The sequence below is a fragment of the Ceratotherium simum genome, chromosome 16 (assembly GCF_057802395.1).
Source record: "Ceratotherium simum simum isolate JZ-2026a chromosome 16, ASM5780239v1, whole genome shotgun sequence".
Taxonomy (NCBI): Eukaryota; Metazoa; Chordata; class Mammalia; order Perissodactyla; family Rhinocerotidae; genus Ceratotherium; species Ceratotherium simum.
In genome coordinates, this window is record NC_141915.1 from 30,712,404 (window position 1) to 30,737,726 (window position 25,323).

The following is a 25,323-nucleotide window of genomic DNA, read 5'->3' on the forward strand; positions in this document are numbered from 1 at the left end:
TCAGTTTCCCTATAGTCCCCCCTTTTGGGACAGTATCCCAGGGGCCCAGCTGAAGCGCATTTGAATGGCCCTGCCAGTATCACACCTGAAGGGCTCTCTCCACCTGAGACCTTGAACCAGCATCCCAGGGTGGGACACAGAAAGGCCCCTGACTTTCTTCAGTTTCACCTCTCCAGTCCACCAGAGGTTCCCTTTTGCTTTTCTTTTTAAATTATAAAAGTAATACAAGCTTACTTAGAGCATACACTCCAGTGGAGGAGTCAGATTTTAAAAAGTAAACAAATAAAGACGATATTTACATATTATGATGAGCGCTATGAGGTGGAGAGTTGTGGTGGTGAGGGCAGGGAACCTTCACTAAGTAGGCTGGGAAAGGTAGGCTTGCCTGAGCAAGAGAAATTTCAAATTGAAACCTGAATGATGAGAAGGATCTAGTCATTAAACGAGGAGGGAAGAGCATGTGCAAAGGTTCTGAGGTGGGAAAGAGCTTAAGCTGCAAGTAACTAAGCGTGGCTGGCTTGGAGTGAGCTGGAGGGGAGTGGTCAGAGTAGGGCTGGAAAGGGCAGCGGGCACGGATACCACAGGGTCCTGTAGTGCATGGTAAGGATTCTGATTTTGTTCTGAGTCCAGTGGGAAGATAAAGAAAGATTCTTAAGCAGGGAAATGAAGAGGTCCAATTTATATTTTGTATTTCTATTTTAAGAAGATCATCATTGTTGTTGCATGGAGAATGCATTGAAGTGAGCAGGGAGGGAAGCTGAGAGACCAGTTGGGAGCCTGATGCAGGAAGCTGGGTGAGAAGTAACAGTAACCTAGACTTGGGTAGTAGCAATAGAGATGGAAGGATCTAGACCCATGCTGTTCAGTACGGTAGCCACTAGTCACATGTGGCTCCTGAGCACTTGAAATCTGTGAGTGTAAAATACACACCAGATTTTGAAGACTTGGTACACACAAAAAAAGAATGTAAAATATCTTATTAGTAATTTGTTTATCTTGACTACAAGTTGAAATAATAGTATTTTGGATATTTCATGTTAAATAAAATATAATAAAAAAATTTCACCTGTTTTTTACTTTTTAAAAAAATGTGGCTACTAGAAAATTTACATTACGTATGTGGCTTGCATCTGTGGCTCACATTATGTTTTTATTAGACAGCGCTGATATAGACAAGTTACTGAATTAAAAAAATACTTTTATAGTAAATTTACATTGGACACATTAGAAATTTCCAGCTAGGTATAAATTTTTTTTTCTGGTCCACAGAAGGTCTTTATTTGATATAACAAAACAGTACGGTTAGTGTTTGATCCAACCACAAAGAACAAAACGAATGAAAAATTTGGCAGTGCACATAAAAAAAGCAAGATGTTTAATGTGACAAGTATATAAATATACGCTATCCTAAAATAATGCTCCTAAAATTCATCAGTAATTGAAAACTATATAAAAACAGAAGGATATTAATAGCGACCAAGTCCATAAAACCAAGCGTCTAATTTTGAGCAAATTAACAGACTAGGCAACTTTGCTAACAATGCATGATTTTTTTTCTTGTTTGCAATCTGTTCAAACTATCTTTATACCAACAGAGTGGGCAGAACTTCTAGGTTTAATATCAGTTATAGGTATTAGCATAAACTCGGACAACGACAGATGTGGTATTGTTCTCTTTTTCTGCTGGCAAAATGACCACAGAAACATCAGATCATTTCTCTGAATTGAGCATTTTATCCCGATAAATGCCACATACCTTCCAGACATATTTTATAATGTATTTAACAATTCGTTTATGTGATATTTATAGCTGATTTGAATTTTAAAGGACTTCAGCTCACTGAGATTTTGTTGTCTTTATGAAAATAACCTTGTGTGGAGTAAGGCTCCTTCCAGTGTTACTGACAGCCTATTGCACGAGGCGCTTTTGGGGCATGACGAGAAGAGCGGCAGGCTTTAAAGACAGAAGACTGGCTCTCCTTCAGCATCCATAATGTGTGACCTTGGACATGATTTCACCTCTGAACCTCACTTCCGTGTTTATAAAGTCGAGATGGATGATGGTGAGTGGTGCTAAAGGTCACACAGTTCATACCTGATCCCTCATCCTTCATCACACTCCACGAGCAGGTACTGTTTTCTCCTTTTTACGGGCGAGGAAACTGAAGCTAAGAAAGGGTAAGTGATTCACTGAAGGTTACACTGCTAGAAAGAGGTGAAGCCAGGACATGAACCGTGGTCTTTCTGCCTCCAAAGTCAGCTGAAAAACAGATTTCCCTCCTCCTTATGCCCCTTGCTAATTTCCCTGCCTGACTCTGAAGTTATTGGGAGGGTCAAATTAGGTTTGTGAATGGGCTTTGGAAAAATGTCATAAAATATGCAAATGTAAGAGATGATTAATTCTCATTGAAACAGCAGGAGCATAAACTGAAGCTAGAGATGAACACAAACTACTCTATGATGTATCTCTGTCTGTTTACGTGAAATGAATATCACATGTTGCTTTCTCAAATTCGAGCTCTGAATGGCACATTACAGAGGGATAATTTCCTTCCTCAGGATGAACATTTATAGGAATTCAGAGGAAAATATTTTCATGGTCAGGCCAAAAACTCAGAGTCAGTTGCATTTAGCATCACACTGTCACGCTGTCGGTCAAAGCGTAAGCAACCTTGGGTTGGACGCGGCTCCCATCAAGTAGACTGGCTCGTTGCGGGGGAATTCATTTGGCAACAGGCGGAGAGAGGAACCACAGGATGAAGACATTATTTGTGCTTGTGCTGTCCTTTACCTTGCTGACTTCCTTCTCAGGTGAGCATCAACTCTAAAAACAGCCTAGTTCTATGCTGACATGATAAACTGGAATAACTCTATTTTATATTTTAAAAATATTTTGCCATTTCAAATAATATGTGGTGTATAACAGTTCAGTGCTTTTCTTTTTTTCTAAGAGCAGGCTCTCAAAATTGCTATCATTGGGGATATACATTTTTTTTAATTTTCAAATGTATTTGAACACTAATTGTCAAAAGTGTTGATAAATCTTCAACTATACCTTTTTTTGAGTTCATATGAGATCATCAAAATTTGATAGACTTTTATTTGATCATATTGTTTAGAGTTAGCGTGATTATCAAAACTTAATATGATTTTATTATCATAGTATCTTCTTTGAGGGATCATAGGTGGTTATCGAGGTTAACATAAACTTGTTGTCAGGGGATATCTTCCAACAACAGCTTTAACTTGATTTAGAGTATTGGGGATTTAAAAATTCCCACGAAAGCAGACCTAAGGGATGAGAAACACATTGACTGGAGACCTGAAGAAAATATGTTTTAAAAAACATATTACATTACTACCCACTTTTAAAGGAATGGGCCGTTGCAATCGGTAAATATGTTTAAGTTGTGCAGCATTTGCTCTGCATTAACCATATTAGAAACAATTTAGAATTCCTCTCTGGGCCCTCTGGAATGCCACGTCCTTTGGGATAGGTCCCTGTGAAAGAACTTTTGTGTTTTGGCCGAAATTGAACTTGCAAATCGTTTGCCTCAGACTGTGAGATGGATATGGACTCGTGTGCCCAAGAGTCCCTAAGGCGCCTTCCTGACTTTTTCAGGGGCCTCCCCGATTCTGACGGAAAAGCAGGCCAAACAGCTCCTGAGATCCCGGCGCCAGGACAGGCCAAGCAAGCCTGGGTTCCCGGATGAGCCCATGCGGGTGAGTGCTGGGCTCTGGCTGTTGGAAGGGAACGTGTGATCGTCTGAATGCTCGTTCATTATGAAACCACGCTGGGTGCTGGTCCCAGCCCAGCATGGGCTGCCGGATGGAGGTTCTGCTGGAGACTCGGGGGTGAGGTGATATCAGCCTTGTACCCACGCCTTTTCTCCTGCAGAGGTGCCTCCACTTACCTACTGTGAACACAGTATTTAAAATGGAAACAGTGGGGCTGATGGAGGGAGTCCCAGGATCCCAAGTGGCTGCTGGGCGTCACCTCTGAATGGGTGCTGGGCAGCTGTGCCCTGATCTGGTGCCAACTCCATCTTCTCCCTCTTCCCTTGGCCGTTGGGCGAGCTGGACCAGCATCCTCGGCCAGTGCTGCTCTGTCTGGGCAGGTAGAATCCCTGCCCCAGCTGTGGGCGTCTACCCTCACTTCGTGCTTCTGGTTTTGATCTTTGGCTTCAGCTCTGCCCTGTGGGTTCATAGTGTCCACCTGCCTAGTCTTTCTGAACCAGGCCACTCCCCTGCCTCTATTTTGTGATTTGTGGTAGGTGCTACTAGACCTTGCCATGCTGGCCCCGGGCTAATTTGGGCCTGGCTTGTCTCCCTGTCTCGTGGCGGAAGTACTGACGTTTCTGATATTTGTGCCCCACCCAGGTGAGGGTAAGTATCAGCGACCCAGGTAAAGTTAGAATGTCTGCAAAGCTGTACTGTGGTCCAGCTGGACTCCAGGCTCATCCTCTTTTCACTGTATCTCCATGTCGAGGCCCAGAAGGATCTGCAGCAGCATTCACCTTCGCTCCCTGTGGAATCGTGTGGATATTTTGATTAGTTCATCTAAAAGACTCTTGTTAAGACGCAGTACCCACAGTGATGAGGAGAGCTGGCTCTGGGTCTGACTGTCTGGGTTTGAATCTCCCCATTTTCTGACCGTGTAACCTTGAGGAAGTTTCCTCACATTTCTGTACCTCAGTAGTCTCGTCTATAAAATGGGGGTAACAATAAATATTATTACTTATGTTACAATAATATTATTATTATAAATAATAACGTATAACAACTACTTTAGGAGGATAAAATAAAGTAATTGATAGTAAGGCACTTAAGACAGTACTCAGCGAGCAGTAACTACTCCTTTGAGTATTATTTACCAGGGGCTGGCACGGTGCCGAGGCTGCAGATGGTCACCTGGGTTTCTGCTCAGAGTCAGTGGTAGACACAGAGAAGTCAGCAAGTGGCTATTAAACAGAGTGGCTAAAAACAAATCAAGGACTTCAGGCTGTCAAGGGTGGAGGTAGCTTTTTTTTTTTTTGGTAAAGAAATCAGAGGTAGCTCGGAACATCTAAGCGCAAGGTGGAAGGGGACGGGGAGGTGGCGGGCGCAAGATCAAAAAGGATTTGAGTACGTTCGATTTTATCTTGCATGCACTAGAGGACAATTGAAGGATTTTTCAAACGGGAGAGTACAGATTTTGGCTTTAGACAGATGGTTCGAGACGCAATTAGAAGAGAAGAGGCTCAGGATTGAAGTCTGGGTGCACCAATGCTTGGAGGCGGGCAGAGGAAGGGGATTCTGAAGGGGCTGAGAAGGAATGCAGGGAGATACTTGGGGAAACCAAGAGAATGTAGGGTCATGAGCATGGGGAAGTGGGTTCAGAGGGGCCGGGCGGAGGGTGAGGGAGGAGAGGGCTGGGCGCAAGAGCTGATGGGGAGCAGCGCCTGGTGCAAGGGTCCCTGGGGGGCTTTAACTTGCCCCGTGTGCATTTGGCATGTTGTCTGGAGGAGCATTCTGGAGGCTCTTCCTCAGGGGCCCTGGGGGCTGGGGTAAGGTTGGTTCAAGGGGCTCTGGAGAAGCTGCCCCCCCTCCAGGTGCTCAGGAGACAAGCTCTAATCAACTCGAGTCAGGGCCAGCGGGCGTTTTCTCTTCCAGCATCTGCCCCTGGCTCCTCCAAGCTCTGATTGTGGAATAGCGGCCTTCTCAGGGAGTAGAGGCGGTTTAGGGATCAGGCAGCCGGCGGGTTTGGGCAGATGCAGCTCAGCTTCCTGCCTCCAGCACCACTCTGTGCCAGCCTACCCCCCAACCCCGTGCTAGACTTGCAGCCCCAAACACTGCTTGGTGTGGTCTTTCCCTGCTCAGAGCTTCTGAGAGCTCCTTCTCTGACTGTTTCTCTTTTCTTGGCTTCTGGTCGTCACTTGCCTTCATCTTTGACAACCCCCTGCTTGCCTCCGACTTTGTGATTTCACTGAATAGCTGGCTTTTTTGGTTTTGTTCTGCTTTTGGTCATCATTTATCGGCTTGACCACTACCTACCCCTCTTATCTGCCTTGAACCTACTTTGTCTAGATTCTCCGTGACTCTCTCTTGCCTCAGAACCTACTACTCACCCCATCAACCATCTCCCACACACCCTGTGTACGGCCCAGTCCTGCGTGTCTCTCACCAAGACACTGACCCTGCAGTCCAGAATCCTCAGCCACTTAGCCAAGTTTGGAAAAGCGCCCATGTGACCTACAGTTGAGATGTGAAATAAATATGCAATAAATTATTTGGTGGCTGGTCTACACCAATAGTTCTCATCTGGGAGTGATTTTGCTTCTCCACCTTCAGGGACATTTGACAATGTCTGGAGACATTTTTGGTTGTCACAACTGAGGGGAGTGTTTGCCATTGGCTATTGGCGTCTAGTGGGTTAGGCCAAGGATGCTGCTAAACATCCTACAATGCACAGGGCAGCCCCCACAACAGTGATGTTGCCCAAAATGTCAGTGTTGCCGAGGATGAGGAACCCTGGCTACACAATGCTGAACAACCTCTGTCTCTTCCACTCTGTGTCACTTTGTGTGTCTCTCACACTCTCATTCACAATTACACTCATTCACATGCAGAGATAACTGAATCAACAAGTAGTTTCTGGTATCATATTTTTCTAGGAACATAGTTTTTAACCTTGGCTGCATGCTTGAACAAACTGGGGAACTCAAAAATCTGATGCCTAGGCCCCACTCCCAGAGGGGCGGTCTGGGGTGTGGCCTAGGCATTGGGTGGGTGGTATCGATGTGCAGCCGAGGCTGAGAACACCCGTGCCTGGCCTTCTGGAGAGATCCACCACATGCATTGCCAGCACCTCTAGTCCAGTTGGGAGCATGAAAGGTAACAGCATGGAACATTGAGAAAACAGTTAAATGTTGAGTGGTATGGACAGTCAATGTGCCAGTTGTGTAGAGAGTTCAGAACGAAAGTGAGAGTCAAGTGGCTTGTGCAGAGAGCGCTCCTGGCTGACCAAGATGTGCGCTTAATTACATTTTACGTTGACTGTGCCCTGCTGAGCGCCAGGCACTGAAGACGGAGATAAACAAGACATTCTTCTTTTGTTCGAGGTGCCCATGTCCATTGTGTGGAGACAGATGGAGTCAGAGTGTTCCAGCCCGATTCAAGTTCTCTGACAAGGCTGTCTGAGAGGAGAGGGCCTCGAGCTCTCAGTGGAAGGAGGCTGGAGGCTGGAAAGGCTTCCCAGAGGGGCCGTCCACCCAGCTGCAGCTTGAAGGAGTTTTCAGGCAGTGTAGGGGTGGAGGTGAGGTGGGAAGAATATTCCACCCAATGTGATTCCAGTCCATACTCTGCCACTAACTAGTTGTGGACTTTGGACTTTAGACTTCAGACGAGTCATTTCCATTTCCTGGAGCCCATTTTTCTCCATAAAATGCAGAGTTTGGCCCAGATTCTGGCTAGAAGGTTCACTCCAGGTCTCATATTCTAGGGTTCTGGACAGAGCCTCAGGGTCGCCACGGGTTTCCTGGGGCCAGTCAGCAGCTCTGAGGACGAGCCACGGGCAGCAGGACGTGGTCTGGGGTGAGGAGCAGAGTGGTGCATGTGGCCCTCGAAGGGTTTCTCTGAGCGCCAGGCCTCCTCTGCTCGTGCCGGCCCTGCGGCCGCTGCGCCCGACGCCCTGGACTTACTCTCGGACCTGTGTGCCTGGTGGGTCCCCTTGTTGACTTTTCCTTTTTATGGATTTACTGAGAGCAGAATGAATAATCCCAATCACCTGTCAGGTGAAAAGAGGGGATTTACTCTTCTAGCTGAGCAGCTGACATTGCAATGATCCCTGTCGTGCATCACTGTTGGATGTGAGCGTTGGACATGGTGGCCCCACATTTGTCAGCAGGTCGTGAAGAGGCCACGAGGTAGGACTTCTGGCTGCAGGGGGGTCAGGGGCTGGCGGGTAGAACTGCCATACGAGCTCAGGTCCTAGAGCACGGGGACGAGGAGTCAGGAGTCTCAGGACTGACTGGGTCTAAGGTGGGGGGACCACACCTCCCTGCTCTCTACCTTTACCATCTCCTTCCCTCCTTCTTTCTTTGTGTGAACCATCTGCTCAGATGGCCCTTTGCTAGGGAAAAGGGCAGGGTGGATGCACTGTCCTGGGTATTTGGGATTGCAGTAGCGTGTGTGTGTGTGTGTGTGTGTGTGAGGGTTTGTGTATGGGTGTGTGTATGACTGTGTGTATGAGCATGTGTGTGTGAGGGTGTGTGTATATGTGACAGCGTGTGTGTGTGTATGTGAGGGTTTGTGTATGTGCATGTGTGTATGACTCTGTGTATGAGCACGTGTGTGTGAGAGGGTGTGTGTATGTGTGAGACTGTGTAGGTGAGGGCGTGTGTGTAGGTGAAGGTGTGTGTGTGAGGATGTGTGTGTACCTGTGTGTATGTGAGGGTTTGTGTTTGGGTGGGTGTATGACTCTGTGTGTGTATGTGCTAAGGTGTGAGCATGTGTGTTTTGGGAAGGGCCTCGCAGAATAATGTTTTCAGAAGGTCTGGATTCCCATCCCCTCTCTTTCCCTTTTGACCTTGACTCGAGTATCTGGAGTGATAGGTGATGACAACAGAGGGCCAGGTTGGCAGGCCCTGGCTGTCATAGTGGAACTGACTTTCATTCTGCACTCAGTAGGAGCCACCCAGGGACTTGAAGCAGGGGAACGATGTGATGGGAGCTGGTGTGCAGGCTTAGGACACAGCCTCTTAAACACTGGCCTTCAGTTACTGTTATCCACGGGAAATGGGGAATGACATTTTTGGACTTGTTATTGCACCTCCTTGCCACGGTACCCTGGAGACAGACAGGTGGACTGGGACAAATGAGCAGAGGTCATGATTTCTGGGGGGTGTATGTGCCCTTGGCAGCTGAGCCACGAGACTCATGTGCTCACCACCAACTCAAAATTACCGAGAGATGATTCGTTGGGTCCTTTTGTTTTACTTCTCCCCACTGAGGGACTTTGCGAAAGAAAACCCTTTCAGAGAGGGGAAAGGCCATCGATGAGGGTAAACGATGGTGCTTTGGGGAGGTATTAAGCATTCAAAATGAAAACAAATATGAAGATTTGCAGTGATCTCTCCCCATGAGTATCTGTTAAGCAATGTTTATACTCTTGACATGTGGCTTAAATATTGGCAGATGTTTGCTTCTGTTGAATAATAGGCTTTTCGGAAACAAGTTCAGACAAGCTGTGCCCACGCATCCGAGGGGCTGGACTGTTTTCACAGGCTGTATCCTGTCGATTCACTGCAACAACTGTTCTTTTCGGACTGTGTGGTGGGAGGGAGAAAATGCTATTGAGAAAATCACTGGTGTGGCCCTGTGTTGTGGGGAGGGCCAGCTTGTACCCCAGGGGAGCGTGAACACCTTTCTGGAACCCTTGATGGAGGAAGGTACGGCCCCAATGGGGATGGGGAGAGAGACCAAGAGGGAGACATGACTCTGGGGAAGAAAGCAGGAGGGGTTTGGAATGTATGAAAGCAGCTCGGGAGGAAGAGGATGCAGGACCCAGTGGTGGGGGATGTGGAGAGGGGTCAGAGAGAGAGAGGCAGGTAGGAGGGTAGAGCCTCAGAGGACACACCACTGAGAAATTCCCTGTGCTAGGAAATAGCTGGTACATTTATTTTATGGTGATACCCGACATTGAGCTTGAAGTTGTTTTCTGCTTGTGCTGTTGTGACCCTCTGCAACGCCAAAACCTTGGGACAAGTCTGCTACTCACAGCGACCTTGTGTTAGTGGTTCTTTGGGAGGATGACAGATGGCGTGTGGTGTGTTGTGTGGGGTGAAGGTGGCTGACCAAAGAGGAAGGTATTCATGAGAATCTGGAAGCTGCAGTGGTGGAGAAACAGGCTATGAGATTAATTCAGGAGAACCATGGCTCCAGATCTTCAGAGATTTTGGGCAGGAGGGTTCTGGACATCACAGGAATGGGATGGGCGCTCCTGGAAGGCTGAGATTCGCTTGGGAATATCCCATCTGGGAACGTCTAGGTGTCAGCTGAATCCACTTACTACTTCAGGTTCTACGTTAGGCCTGAATACTTGAGTTCATGAGGACATCATGTCAGAAGAGCTCCTGGGTATAATGAGGCCTCAAGATCCTAATAGAGGGAAAAAAATCTGCCTAGGGAGAAATTGATGAAGACAGGGCTGTGTGGAAAGAAGAGCTGCCTTTGTGTTTAGAGGGAAGAAGGTGGAAAAAATATTCTGAGCTTTCCCTGGAATGTTTCCTTAACCATGACTGCTTCTGTTGATTTTCAGGGTTTGGGTCTAAACTCTTGCTACTCAAGTTGTGGTCCCTGGCCCGGCCGCCAGGTTCGCCTGGGAGCCTATTAGAACTTCAGAGCCTCAGGCTTCTCCCCACACCTCCTGAAGGCGGATCTCCACCTCCACAAGATGCCTGAGATCCGGGCACACATTTAAGTTTAAGAAGCACTGTCCTAAAGAGTTGCAAAGGTGGCTCTTAGCCTCTGTTCCTGGTGTCCTGGGGACTAGGAACCAACCCATGTTTGTTTTGTTTTGACGCAAATGGTCTCTCTTCCTTCCTTCTGGGTACTCTGCTCATTTGGATTCCAGTCTTCCAGGACACCTCGCCCCCACCTTCTCCTCCTCTATTGTGGTTTCTGCTGCTCAGTCCCATTTGCTGGATTCTTAGCCTCTACAGTCCTTTAAATGTCAGAGCATCCCAGGGCTGTGGGGAGGCTCCTGAGAATTTAGATATCACCTCTGTGCTGAAGGCCGCACACGCCTATCTCCAGCCTGCCTCTCCCGTGAGCTCCAGACTCATTTACATTTACATGACTGTTTGCACCGAGTTTAACGGGCAGCTCAGACCTAACAGCCCTAAGTGGAATTCTGATCATACCCTCACAGCAGCCCCTGCCTTCCACGTCACAGTAAGTGGTGCCACCTCCTCCTAGTTGTGTGGGCTGCAAATCCAGAATCTGACCACTTCTCACCCTCCACTGCCACCGCCAGAGACCCTGCAGTGGATTGAGCAATACTCTCTTACCCTGTCTCCCTGCTTCCTCTCTAGATCCCTCTACATCTGTTCTCAACAGAGAAGCAAGAGTCAGTTCTTAAAAAGGTAAACCAGACCCCATCCCTCCCTCACTCAAAACCTTCCAAAGAATTCCTGTCTTACTCTGAAAAAAATCCATAGTCCTACGATGGCCTACAAGGCCCTAGAGGTCTGACTGCTCCCTCTGTTCCCACCTCAGCCTCCTCATGCATCTCCTCCCCACCTTCTGCTCTAGCCGCGCTGGCCTCCTCACTGTGCCTTGAACATGTCAGGCTTCCCTGCCCCTTCAACGAGGAAGTTCAGGATGTGTAGAAAGCAGGGGCAGGTTTATTCCGCAACTTGCTTTTTTTCACTCAACAGTATGTCTCGTTCTAGCTCATTTTTAGCTGCAGCATAGTATAATGTATTGCCCTATGGTTTGCATGTTTGTGCCCACCCCCCTCCCCATTCATATGTTGAAATCCTAACTCCCAAGGTGATGGTATTTGGAGGTGGGGCCTTTGGGAGGTGATTAGGTCTTGAGGGTGGGGGCCTCATGAATGGAATTAGTGCCCTTATAAAAGAGGCTCCAGAGAGATCCCTAGCCCTATCTGCCATGTGAGGACAAAAGGAGAAGTCTGTGACCTGAAAGAGGGCCCTTACCTGCCTGTGCTGGCACCCTGATCTCAGACTTCCAGCCTCCAGAACTGTGAGAAATAAATTTCTGTTGTTTATAAGCCACCCAGTCTGCGGTATTTTGTTATAGCAGCCACAATGAACTAAGACGTATTACCACTTATTTATTTAGCCCTTCCTGGAACAACGGCCATTCCAGTTACTTCCATTGTTTGATGAAGATCCTTGTACGCATGTGTGCTTTGCTGGGTTTGATGATAGGAAAAGGAATTGCCAAGTCAGAGGGCGTATGTGCTTCCAGTTGACATCGGTACTGCCGAATGGCCAAATTGTACCAACTCCCACCAGCAGTGTGAATAAGAACACTCAGGTCCCTATGTTCTTGCCAATACTTGATATTATCAAACTTTGCACGCACAACTTTCAAAATGGAAAGGAAGTTTTAAAAGAAAACTCACTTAATCCACTCTTCTTTCTCTGTGTGTGTATGGAGACATGGCCAAACAATAATGACAATATTTTCTCAGTGGTAAGATTTGGGGTGAATTTGTACTTTCGTCTTTATACCTTTTGCTGTTACTCAGTATATTAATTTCCAAGAGCTGCCATAACAAAGTACCACAAGCTGGATTATTTGAGACAAGAGAAATTTATTCTCTCACAGTTTGGGAGGCTAGAGGTTTGAAATCAAGGAGTTGGCAATGTTGGTTCCTTTTCGGGGCTCTGTGGGAGAATCTGTTCCACGCTTCTCTCCTAGCTTCAGATGTCTGCCAGCAATCTTTGGCGTTTCTTGGCTTGTAGATGCATTACTGCAGTCTCTGCATCTGTCTTTACATGGCCTTCTTCCCTGCGTGGCCCTGTGTCCAAATTTCCTTCTTCTAAGGACACCAGTCATTGGATTTAGGGTCCACCCTAAACTGGTATGACCTCGTCTTAACTTGATTACATCTGAAAAGACCATATTTCCAAATAAGGTCACATTCACAGGTTCCAGGTAGACATGAATTTTTGGGGGAACACTATTCAATCCAGTACACTCAATTTTTTATTTTAATAAACATATGTATGATTTTCACAGAAAGAACATAGGAGAGTGGTTAAGAGCAGGGCAGCAGATTGCCAGGTCTGAATCCTGGTTCACTACTTGCTGGCTATCACATCTTGGCCAAGTTGCTTAAAGTCTGTAAGTCTCAGTTTTCACATCTATAAAATGGGATATAATAACAAAACCTACCTCATAGGCTTATTGTGAAAGAATGCATGTGAAGTGCTCAGCATAGTGCCTAACTTTTAGTAATAATGTTAACTCTCCTTCTTCTTGTGTTTTAAAAAGCAATAGCTTAACAAGTACTTCTTAAGATCCAACAAAATAAAAATTTCTATGGCTCCTCACTGCTTATAGGATGGAGCCAAGTATCTTGGCCTGGGAGACAAGCCAGCCCTAAACTACCACTGTGTCCCATTTCCTGCCCCTCCTCCAAGACAATCTGTGTTCTAACTACCCAGAACTTCTCATTGTTTTTCAAATAAGCTGTCCTCTCTCTGCTCTCAGCATCTTTTCACAAATGATTCCCTTTGCCTGCAATATCTTTCTCCATTATTTCTGCCTGGTACCCTCCTCTTCATTCTCAACGTCACCTTCTCTATCTCCCTTGAGTTGGCCCTGCCCTCCTAGTACTCAAGCCCAAAACAATACTATGTATTTATACAGGTACATCTGTATGCATGTACATTTCTAGAAAAAGCTCTAGAAATATAATCAGTTGGCTGTTAACTGTATCATCTCATTGAGGAGACTAGGATTGCAGATGGTGATCTTGGGAATTTTATATTTGACGTTCGAATTTTAAACAATGATAATATGTTCATGTATTACTTGTGTACTTAAAAATAAAAATTTAAACCATTTGTATTTACAAAAATTAGAAACCAAGAAAGAGTCAAAAGAAGAGAACATAAAGTATAATCCTATCCCCTCTCCCCAAAGACAGCATTGCCATTTTTTGATGTATTTCTGTCTAGTTTTTTTGTGTATATTTTTTTAAAGTGTGATCATACTCTATCTACAGTTTTGTATCCTGGTTTTTCTTAATAATATAGTATACACATTTGCCCATATTATTATAAACTCTTTATAACCATAATGATACTGAATTACCCTCTTTTGTTAGATAGTTGGACCATTTCCACTATTTTTCTATTATAAACAACACTCTGGACATTTTTGTACTTAAAGTACTTTTAATATTTTGAATTATTTGCTAAGAATATATTCCCAGAAAACGAATTCCTAGATCCAAAGATATGAATATTTTTCAAGCTTTTAGTATATATCATCAAATTGCTTTCCAAAAGGGTTTTTTTTGAAACAATTTATGCTCTCGTCCTCCAGGAGAGTGTTCCAGTAGAGGTTTTAAGGTCAAGATATGAGAGGAGCATGATTATGGTACCTAAATTGGAGACCAGTTGGCCATTTCTTGGGCTGATGAGTGGGTGCAGCGAGGGAGGAATAGGGATCAAAAATGACACGTAGGTGTCTGTGTCTGTATGGACAACTTGGTGCCATTCACCGGCATTCGAAACCTATGAGGAGAAGCAGGTTGTCTGGAATGATGGTGTGTTTGAAGTTCTTCTCTTACAGCACCTGCCTTTGTACTTGTTGTTTCTTCTGCTCTTGTGTACCTGGTTAACTCTTATTCATTTGTAGAGATTCACCTTAAATGATACCTTTTTTGAGAGGCCTTGCTGATGCCCCTCCCTTCTCACCATGAATCAGAGCATCCCTGTAGCATAAGACTCACAGCAAAAGATTGCTATTTCTGAATTAAAAAAAAAATCTGTCTCTCCTACTAGACTCTTCTAAACTGCTTGAGGAGATCGACTATTTGTTTTACTTCTGGGTCCCCATCACCAGGCACAGTATTTGGCATTTACTAAATGCTCATTACACTTATTTCCATTCCTTTCTTTGCTTCTCTCCCGGGGAGAAATTTTGTAGGACATAATTCTACCATAGAACCTGGAAGTTATTTCAAAGAAGTCTTTTCTATTGCCTCACTTAAATTCATTAAATTTCTCTTAATCTTCCCAAATTTTAGGGAAGAAATTATTTGCCAACTGCTGGGGTGAACCATGGAAATTCTTTAAAAAGATGACATCCGAACTAAAATTATGTCTTCTGTGATTGTATTTGTAAGCACTTGTGTGCCTTGGGAATACACTTTCCATTTTGGCTTGTGTTCCTGTAAGGAATGTTCTTGTTAGGCAAGTATAAATCATATTAGCTTTATTGTCAGTCTTTGTGAAATATGCTTTCATGTTTAGCTCCTTGACAAATATACGTAATAACTCCATTACCCTTTTGTTCCTCATGATCTCAAAGGCCGGTTTGGAGTTACTGAGATGTAAATTGTGCACATCACTGATCTGCCATGTTTTAGGGTTAAGCCTTCCAGTGTCCCAGTGTAGTTAAGTTCTGAGCCACCCTTCTGCCTATGTGATTACATTGCTTTTACTAATGAGCACAATAATTCAGTGAGATGTTGATGGACCTTTAATTCCATGCAAATGTCACAGGAAGGATTTTGCCTTCTTGGACAAAGTTTCCACCTTGATAGATTAACTGTCCACTTTATGATTCTCAGCTTATATCAGGCTCTGGTGGGTATTTGATTTTGGTGGGTATCACGCCACTCCAGGGGCATAACAAAGAACCACTTTCACTTTCCGCTCTAATTACTGAGAAATAAATGATTTACTTAAATCATTATAGTTGGCGTTGGACATGGAACACAGATATTGGTTTTTGTTTGCTTTAATTTTTTTCCCCTTGAAGAAAAGAATCTAAAAAAATTAAAACGTATTTTCCATCTACCCCTTCTTTCTCGATCCAGGAACATTTGAGATTATCATTAATGCCGGGGCATTTCTAACTCAACCAATGCCATTGTTGAATTTGTGGTTTTCAGCAGATTGGCTGTTTGGCCTTTCATCTTTGACTAATGATTGCTTTTAGGCCTTTGTGGCATATTCATTTTCCTAACATTTAAAATAAATAGTGAAATGTCATGGAAACCAGCGCTCGTTTCTCTCTCCCTCTGTGTGCGTCTGTTTCGGTTGTTTTTCTTCAAAGATGATTTCAGCTGTATTTAGGAGTGTGAAATATATATTACTCTTTGATGCTTTTTATGTACGTTTGGCCTGGGCCATTATAATGAGCAGATTGCACAGATGTTGAGGAACCTTCCAGGGAGGATTTAGTAAGATTACGGAGAAAGAACAGTCAGTTCTCTTATTCATTCACTCGTTTGTACGTTTCTCCAGTGAGTTTTATTGAGGTCCTACTCTGTGCCAAGCACTAAGCCATATAGGAGGTATACCTTGGTCTCTGTCATCAAAAGGCCGGTTGGATGTTTGCCTGAGAACTACAGGGATTAAATGAGCAAGGATGCAAATGAGCATATAATTATAAAAGGTGTATGAGTGCTGTATATCCGTGGTGACGTTCGTGAATCATCATCAGTTCTCATCAGAAAAGTCATTAAATATTGGGAAGCTCATGGCAGCAGATACAAGTTTCCCAAAATTCTAATTTCCCCTTGAAAGCTCAAATTTTATCATTTAGTAACAAGTACTATCAGTTGTTTTCATTGAAGTGACAGGCTCACTTCGTTCATACACAGCTAATTCAATTCCTGATACCAACCACGATCACCGAGGACTCTTCCTCGAGAAAACCGCCGTCCTCCGTCGTGCGGCACAAGGGCTGCCTGCATGCTTCCTGTTGGGTTGCTTTCTACTGCTTCCCCAGGGCCTTCTTCAATGACACTGGCATCCTGAGAATGTTTTATTTTTCATCTATTTTAATTAATTAATTCAATTAATTTTATTAAATTAAAGAAAATTAAATTTTATTTAATTAATTTTTTTTAACTGTGAGTGTGTGGTGGTGAAGGAGATGGTGGCTACTAGGAGGGTCGGTGTTGCTGCCTCGACTCCTGCGAAGACGTCAGTCCTACCCACCAGTGCACACAGTGGGAAGGCAAATGTCTTAGTATTATTCTAAAAATATTTTTGACATTGTGGACCCCCGAGGGCGCAGACCACACTTTGAGGACCATGGCTTTAGTCTTTCATTCAACAAGCATTTATTGAAAGTTTCCTGTGGACCGGTTCCTGGGGAAGATGCTCGATCCACAACCTCCAGGCATGCTCAGATATTTCGTATCTAATAGTAACCAAAGTAACTGAGGAGAGTTTAACAAAGCTGTGGGCAGGATTAAGGTAAACCAACAAGAGATGCTAAAAGGCCCAGGGCTAACAGCCCTGAGGTATGAGGGGGTAAGAGAGGGTGTGGTTCCCAGAACTGGAGAGGGCAGCCCTCTTGGAGTCGGCCTTCCATGAAAGGGAAGCAGCCAACCTGCTGTGACTCCTCAGGGAGGCACGGGAGGAGACACACCCAGTCTCTCTCCTCATACCTCTAATCCCCTGCTGTGCCTCCTAGTCAAACACAACTGGAAGCCCCAGGACCAGGGAGTCTGTGGTTGCAGTTCGTCTAGGTCAGCCTCTCCCTGCATGGGGCCAGGTGAAGTGGGGAGAGAATGGATTTAGAGGGGTAAATGGAGACTGTGGATTTAGCATGGAACTTTATTTGTATCATTTCACTGTATCCTAGCGGCGCAATGAAATAAGAGCTAGTGCCATCCCCGTCTTACAGACGGACAAATTGAGGCTGGAGAGGTAAAGGATTATTGGCAGGGTCTGAATTTGAACTGGACCCTGACCCAGACCCAGACCTGGACCTCTTAGCCTCTCCATCATGCTGCCTGGCAAACCAGCAGGAAAGAGACACAACACGGGTCTCCTTCAGGGCGCTGCTTGCACAGAACAGTTGAAGAAGTAAAGCTAAGTGCTAGGCAGTCTTTGTTCCTTATTTACAAGATCCACACTGCCTTCCTGTCCCTCCCAATTACTATTCTTCTGGCCACAGACTCCCCGCCAGGACAGGACAGGGAAGAATTCAGCCCCAGACTCACAAACATGTCCAGCAACTGCGGGGGAATCATTGTTGGGTCCCACAAGGAGCCCTCTCACCATCCACCCCCACCTGGGGTGCCCCGGAGACTCCCTGCCCAGGACATGGGGTGATTTTGATGAGTTAAATGAAAACAACAACGATAACCAAAACAAATCAGAACCACATGGGTCCTAGGGGAAAGGAAAACATTTTTTGGGAAAATTGGATACCTCATAATTAATTCCTTTGCACAGTCATTTAAAAAATCTTTTAAAATAATTATATTTAATACAGGATGCAGATTTCCTAGAGGATTTTCTGGAAACTTAAAACCTTAAAGTTCTTAACTAAAGCTTTATCAATGGCATAGGAGGGTTTTCGTGATTAGGATTTTTATGATATCTATACATGCTAAAATAATTTAATGTCACAAATATTACCGAATATGATTACTCTCTCCCAAGGAGAAATGCCACTTCTCTGATTGACAGCTTGCTGCTTTGGGTCACCTAAAGGTGTTTATATGGATCTGCTTCATGCAAACTTTGCAATGGTTTACATCCCATAATTACAGCAGCCAGACTTCTTTCAGGGCGATATTGACAACATACATTCTCCAAATTAAAAATCATTTCTATCTCCATCTATTGTCTTTTGGGGAGAAAACATTAAGTTCACATACCAGTATGTAAGCCGACCCACATGGCACCTCCACTAGAAAATATGATGTGGGCCAACTCAGTCCCTACTCTCAGCGAGAGGTCACTGCCAAACAGAGTGACCAGGGCTATGCTGGAGGAAGTCCAGGGAGCTCTGCGATCACAGGGAAACCGAGAAGGCTTCCTGGAGGAAGTGACATCTAAGCGGAGGCCAGAAAAGTCAGGTCCAAGTGAGACAGGAAAAAGAGAAGGCACAGGGGTGTTCCAGGCAGAGAGAAGAGCAAGCTTGGCCCCTCCAGGGAAGAGGGAGCACAAAGCTTGAGTGTGCTGGCGGTGAGAGAAGAGCCTCAGGAGATGGGCCAGGCCAGATGATGGAGAGCACCACAAACTACACCGAGGAACTGGGACTTTCTCCTGAGCCCAGTGGAAGCCTTTCAAGTGTTTTAAGCAAGAAAGCAAGGTGGGTAGATTTTTTTTTTTTTAAAAAAAACATTACTTTGCAACAGGATAAAGAGGTAAACAAAAGAACAAGAGGGATTTTTTTTTCACTTTCTTTAGAACTTTTATTTTTACATAATTTCGAAACAGTATTATGCATCACTTTTGTGATAAAAGTAAAATCAATAAAGCCATTTTCATTTTTTATATTTAAAAAGTTCACCCACTTGGCAAAAGACCTGAACAGACACCTCACTGAAGAAGATATACAGATGGCGGGTAAGCATATGAAAAGATGCTCCACATCATATGTCATCAGGGAAATGCAAGTTCAAATAATAGGATACCACTACACACCTGTTGGAATGGCTGAAATCCAGAACACTGGCACCAAGTGCTTGTTGGGAGGAGAAGACCACCCTATACCTGGAAGTGACACCCGTGCTGATAAAGGGCAAAGCAGGAGCAAACTGAGAGAGAGGAGGAGAGACAACAACCGCATGCAGAGGAAACAGCCGTTCCTCCCCCTGGTGGGTCCTGGTGCTCACAAGCCTCGTGTTGCACAGCCCGAGTGGCCGGCTCCTCTGCAACAAACATCAGTAACATTTGTTATTTGTATTCTCTTCTCCCTTCCCCCGGCAAGAGCGCACCCCTCATGCCCCATCATCCTGGTATGGCTGCTGGTTTTCTCCACCCTGTCCCCAATCCATCCTCCACCCTGCTCTGCCCAGCTTAGGAGACTGACCCCTATGGACCGCATCACGGGTTCCCTGGTGGGCTGGCTTCTGCTTGGGCTCAGCAGGAGATCAGGGGCAAGAGGGGAGAGAGGATGGAGTATTTGTCCCCCATTCCCTCCCTGCTCTGCAGAGCCTACGCCCCTCCATGACCATGGTGGCCCCTTCCCGTGGGCCCTGCAGGCTTCCCTCTATTGCTGGTGGCCATGGCTTCCCTCTATTGCTAGTCCCTGGGTGCTGGAATGTTCTTTGGTCGTTCCCTTAACCCTGTTCATGTGGCTGTGAGTGGTTCCTTTATTAAAGTCCCTTCAGGCGAACCATCTGAGGGATAACTTGTGGTTCTTGAGAAGCTCAGAGATCAACAAAGGCTGTCGGTGACAGCTGTGGACCAGGGCTGGAGGGCAGGGCTTCTCTCTGCTGCTGTGAAGAGTCGGGGTAGGTGGTAGATCCTACAAGGGGCTGCCCTCACCTGCTGGTTACAATGACATCATCCAGAGCCTCAGACCAAACCCAAGGGGCAGTTAGTGGTCACCTCCTGCCTCCTCTTAGGCAGGCAGTGCTGGTGAAGGCCTCCGAGGAGAGCAGTGGCCCCTTTGCGCAGCATTTTGGAGAGGTCACTCTGTGAGATTGGAGCAGAGATGGTGGGGGAGGTGGGACGTGGAGTGGGAGGAGCAGGAGGCAGAGTGAAGGATGGAGGGATGAGGAAGCTTCAGTAGCTTGGGTGGGCAATGATGAAGACCCAACCCACAGAAGTGGTAGAGATGGAAGGAATGCTTCTGAGAACCGTTCAGGAGACAGACTCAAAGTCCTGATGCTCAGTCTTATGCTGAGTTTGAGGGAGATAATGCCGGTTTGTGTTCTGCCTTGGGTTCCTGAGTAGATGGAGATGCTGGTCCCAGAGATGGGCAGCACCAGGAAACCAGCTGCTTTCTGTTGTGGACACATCAACGTGTAGGGCCGGCTACATTTCCCATAAATGGAATCATACAATATGTGGCTGTTTGTGACTGGACTCTTTCACGTAGCGTAATGTTTTCAAGGTTCATCCATGTTGTAGCATGTATCACTACTTCATTCCTTTTTATGGCCAAATAATATTCCATTGTATGGACATACCACATGTTATTTGTCCATTCATCTGTTGATGGACCTTTGGGTTGTTTATACTTTTTGGTTATGATGAATAATGCTGCTCTGAACATCTGTGTACAAGCTGTTATGTGGGCATACGTTTTCATTTCTCTTGGATACACAATTGCTGGGTCATATGGTAATTCTATGTTTAACATTTTGAGGAACTGCCAGGCTGTTTGTACAAAATGCCTCTCTATCCCTCTGGCATTTTTTTGTTTTAAAGTCTATTTTGTTTGATAATATTATAGCAACTCCAGCTTTCTTATAGTTATCCCTTTCCTTTTTAAAAAGATGATTTTATCATAAATGCATGTAGCCATAAATAATATATTATTTAGTTATGCATGTTTTGAGCTTTATAAAAATGATGCCACACTATAAATGTCATCTTCTTGGACTTTCTCTTTTCACTCAACCTGCTATTTCTAAGACTCACCTATGTTGTTGTATGTAGCTATAATTCACTGATGTTCACTGCTGTATAATATTCCACACTGTGGCCCTACCATAATTTATTTATCCATCCTCCTGTCAATGGACATTTGGCATGGATCCAGAGTTTCACTACCACAAATTTATTGCTGCCATGAATATTCTTATACACACCTCTCTTGTTCTCAAAGTGACCAGCAGCATCAGCATTGGCTGGGAACTTGCTAGAAATGCAAATTCTGGAGCCTCACCCTAGACTCACTGAATCAGAAACTCTGGGGGTGAGGTCCAGCAATCTGAGTTTTAACAAGGCCTCCAAGTAATTCTGATGCCTGAAAAAGTTTGAAGACCACTGCTCTAGGGTATAAATAAGGAGTGAAATTTCTAGATTGCAGGCAACCAACTGTTTTCCAAAGTGGTGGTTCCATGTTACTTTCCATGAGCAGTGTATATGAGCTCCCACAGAGACACGTCCTCTTAGCACTTGGGATTGTCAGAGTGCTTCATTTTCCCATCGAGTGGGTCTTCCCTACAGAGGGGCATGGGCGTGCCGGTGTCTCCTCCCGCAGCCTGGCTGTGCCCTCTCTCAGAGCCACAGCTGCCCCATGCACGTGCGCACGGCTGTCACTGGGGATGGAAGCCCCTCTCCAGTGTGGTTTGTTTTGACAGGAGTACATGCACCACCTGCTCCGCCTGGAGCACCGCGCTGAGGAGCAGTTCCTGGAACACTGGCTGAACCCTCACTGCAAGCCCCACTGCGACAGGAACGTGGTCCACCCAGTGTAAGGGGCTCAGGACCAGCCTCCGGTACATTCCTTCTCCTAGGCCTTCTGTTTTGGGGGGACAGTGGTGGATAGCAAGTCCGTGGGCTGGGAGGCCTTTGAGAACATGTGTTAGGGGGACCAGCTGGTTAGCTGGTTATGGTTGGGGAATGGCAAGAGCGAGGCAGGGAGATGGACAGCAGCCAGGTTGAGAGGCGCGCCAGGGGACACACAAGGGAGCCTGACCCCTATTGAGTCACCAAAAGACCCCAAATAAGGTAGGGATGTGACCCTATTTGCCATCCAGAAAGGGTCGCTCTGGAATACAAACCTGGAGAAGCATGGCTTGTTGGGGTTTGGGTCTCTCCAGCTGGAGTCAGCATCCAGGGGCTTGACCAGTGACATCTGTCACAATCATCACCACTGTCACCAGGATCAGCAACTTCTTTACTGCTTCCCCATAGCCTTCCAGGCTGGGAATCTGCCCTGTCTTCCCTCTCCCTCTGAAGTCCCCCTGAACTGGACCGCTTGGTGTTCCCAGCAGCCTGTGGAGCCCACCTTGGCACCTTTGTCCCTACACGAGGCCGTTCGCTTCTGTCTGTCCGTGTCCATCTCCTTGCCCCCTTTCCAAATCCTATTAGATAATGTAGCAAAGTCCCTTCCAAGGTGAAGCCTAGTGAATTTCATTCCTCCTCTGTAATTTCTATGCACTAAGCAGGACAGGATATAATTGGGTAGTTTGTCATCTGTGGTTAAGAGAAGAAATCTTATATCTCTGTTGTTGTTTATTCTGTGCTACTGTGAATTGACACAGGAACCCTCCCTTTAGAGTACCGCTCTTTATCATTTTCAGGGTGCTATCATGTAAGTTCTTTCTCAAGACCCCTGTGTCATTGCAGCACATGCATTTTAACCCCATTTTATGGAGGAGCTAACTGAGCACAACTAACCTGCTAACTCATGCTGGGCAGCGGTTGGAATGTCAGTCTTCTGACACCTCCCAATCCTGCACACTTTACACAGACTGTACTGTACTGCAGCATCCCGTGTGTGTGTGTGCGTGTGTGCGTGTGTGCGTGTGTGTGTGTGTGTGTATGGGGAGCATGGGATCCCTCTGGGGGGCTTTAACAAATAGTGTGAGGAGCATGTGCTAGGAGTGGAACAGAAGTTCTGCTTTTGAGGGGTAGGGGTTGGGCTGACATCCCTGTTCTGGTCCTTCCAGCCTCTGAAGCCCTGTTCTAGGTCAGAGCTCGTCCCTCCCCCTGCACCAGTGACCTTCACCCTCCAGCACTGGAAGCCCTCACTTGGCTTCTTCCAGAAAACAGAACTGTGGAGTAGTTAGGAGCTCAGACTCTGGAATTGGGCAGACTTGGGGTTCTGCTCTCTCTGTTCCTGTTCTGTGGCCCTGTGGCCTTGGGAAAGTTGCCTAACCTCTCTGAGTCTCCATTTCTGCATCTGTAAATTGGGGTAATAATAATATCTAGGGGCCTGGTGCATAGTAAATGACTCCATGAATGGAGGCACTGATTACCATTGTGCAGGCCAGGCGAGAGGAGAGGTTTCTGGGTTGAGTGAGCCCAGGACAGCACCATCCAAGGGGCGACTGAGGCCTCTGCCTTCACGTAGGATAGACCCTGCTGGTGAGAGGGAGGAGGGGGGCTCAGTCCTGCAAAACACCGGATTCCACAGACACCTCACTCCAGGCAACATCCATTTACACGGAGGCAAGGAAGTAGGGCTGGAGGGATGTGTGAATTTGGAATTTGGAGTCAGCTAGCATTCAGACTGGGAGTCACTCGGGAAAAAAATTCCTAACTTCTCTCTCAGTTTTCTCATCTGTAAAATGAGGATAGTAAGAGTTCGTCCCCCTTATGGTTGTTCTGAGCTTTAAAAAGTCAATGCATGAAAAATAGTGCTGCCCTGGCACATTCTAGGAGATGCTCGGGAAATGACAGCTGGGTGGCTGTTTCCTCCTTATCCTCCTCCCTTCCCTCCTCCCCTCCCCTCCTCCCTCCTCCGTCTTCTTTATCAACATCATCTTCATATTAACTTTATTTTCTTGTTCTTTTCCAGCAAGCATTTTCATCAGCAACGACCTGGATACTGTTGAAACAGGATGAGGCTCCTTCTTTTATTTGTTTGTCAGCTGCAGAAACGGAGGTCTGCAGACCTTGTGAACTGTGGGCGTGGCCAAGGTTGCCTTGGGGATTGATGGCAAATACACATATGCTGCTTCATTTTACTCTCCTGCACAACTCATGAAAACCAATAGTTTAAGGTATAGACCTCCCAAATGGCCTTCCTACCAGGCTGAAAGGGTGGGCAGAGGGAGAATCTTCCCTGGGCGTATGGAGCCCGGACTTCCAGAACAGGAGTGGGGCCGGCTGCCTCCTCGAAGGATTCTGGGGAGTCCTGGGCAGAGTGGTGAAGCTCGCCTTGGGGCGGTGGAGGTTTTGGTCATCTATTTTTTTTCCCTCTCCTTTTCTGCTCTAATAAACATTGGTGTTAAACCTGCTTTCTGTGGTGTCTCCTTTCCTTTCCCTACAAGAAGAGAAGCAGAGATTTCCCTCCCTGTTTATCTTGTGATAAACATCACAGCATCAGAAAACTTACTGTTCTTTGAATAGATGAAAGGAGGAAAATGTAAACACCCAGCCATTTTTCGCAAGGGCCATCTTTTTTTGTAAAGAGGTTACTTGCCCAAGGCCAGCTCTGGAAATAGAGCCGTCACTTAATCGCAGCCAGGGAGACACTTCCTATGGAAAGTGGGCAGCAGCTCCTGTGTCCCAGTCCCCCTCACCTGCCTACAACCCCCAGAATCAGAGACTGGACGATGCAAGACCAACAAAAGCAGAAACTGGGAGGGAAAAAGGGAAAGTGGGCCGAATAGTCCTAGGGAGAACCTGGCATCCTCAAACAAAGGTAAGGAGAGATGCCCATATACCCTGGGCTACAGAAGAGGGTCTGTCCAAGGGGGTCTGGGCGGGCTGGTCTTGGGAGAAAGCGACAGAGCTTCCCAAAAGTGGTGATACCAACGTTTATTTTATGCATCCTATGGGCCAAACCCTGCACTAGGATTTTTACATACAGCATCTCATTTATTTATCACAGTAGATGTGGTTATTATTCCCACTTTATAGATGAGGAAACTGAGGTTTACAGAATTTAGATAGTGTATTATTTTTCTGTCTTGGCTGTAACAAATGATCAGAAACTTAGTGGCTTAAAACAACACAAATTTATGATCTTACGTTCTAGAGGTCAGAAGTCCAACACGAGTCGCATTGGGCTGAAATCAGGGTGTTGGCAGGGCTGCACTCCTCTCTGGAGGCTCCAGGGATGAATCTCTTTCCTGGCCTTTTCCACCTTCTAGAGGCTGCCCACATTCTCAGCTCATGTCCCCCTTCCTCCATCTCAAAGCCAGCAGTGATGGGTTGAGTCTTTCTCACGCCTTATCATTCTGTCCCTCCTGCCTCC

At 46.0% G+C, this 25,323-nt stretch overlaps 1 protein-coding gene across 1 annotated transcript; it reads left to right on the forward strand.

The window, feature by feature from the left end:
• Positions 1-2,756: 2,756 nt before the first annotated feature.
• C16H17orf67 (chromosome 16 C17orf67 homolog) lies at positions 2,757-21,871 on the forward strand. Its single transcript, XM_004434752.1, has 3 exons — positions 2,757-2,811; positions 3,623-3,723; positions 21,755-21,871. The coding sequence occupies exons 1-3, from the start codon at positions 2,757-2,759 to the stop codon at positions 21,869-21,871; spliced, it is 273 nt and encodes a 90-aa protein (XP_004434809.1).
• Positions 21,872-25,323: the final 3,452 nt, after the last annotated feature.

Excerpts from the sequence above, each read along its gene's own strand:
- C16H17orf67 (XM_004434752.1), top strand. The coding sequence starts at position 2,757 with ATGAAGACATTATTTGTGCTTGTGCTGTCCTTTACCTTGCTGACTTCC. Across the intron at positions 2,812-3,622 it reads CTTGCTGACTTCCTTCTCAG|GGGCCTCCCCGATTCTGACG; the intron begins GTGAGCATCAAC and ends TGACTTTTTCAG. Across the intron at positions 3,724-21,754 it reads TCCCGGATGAGCCCATGCGG|GAGTACATGCACCACCTGCT; the intron begins GTGAGTGCTGGG and ends TTGTTTTGACAG.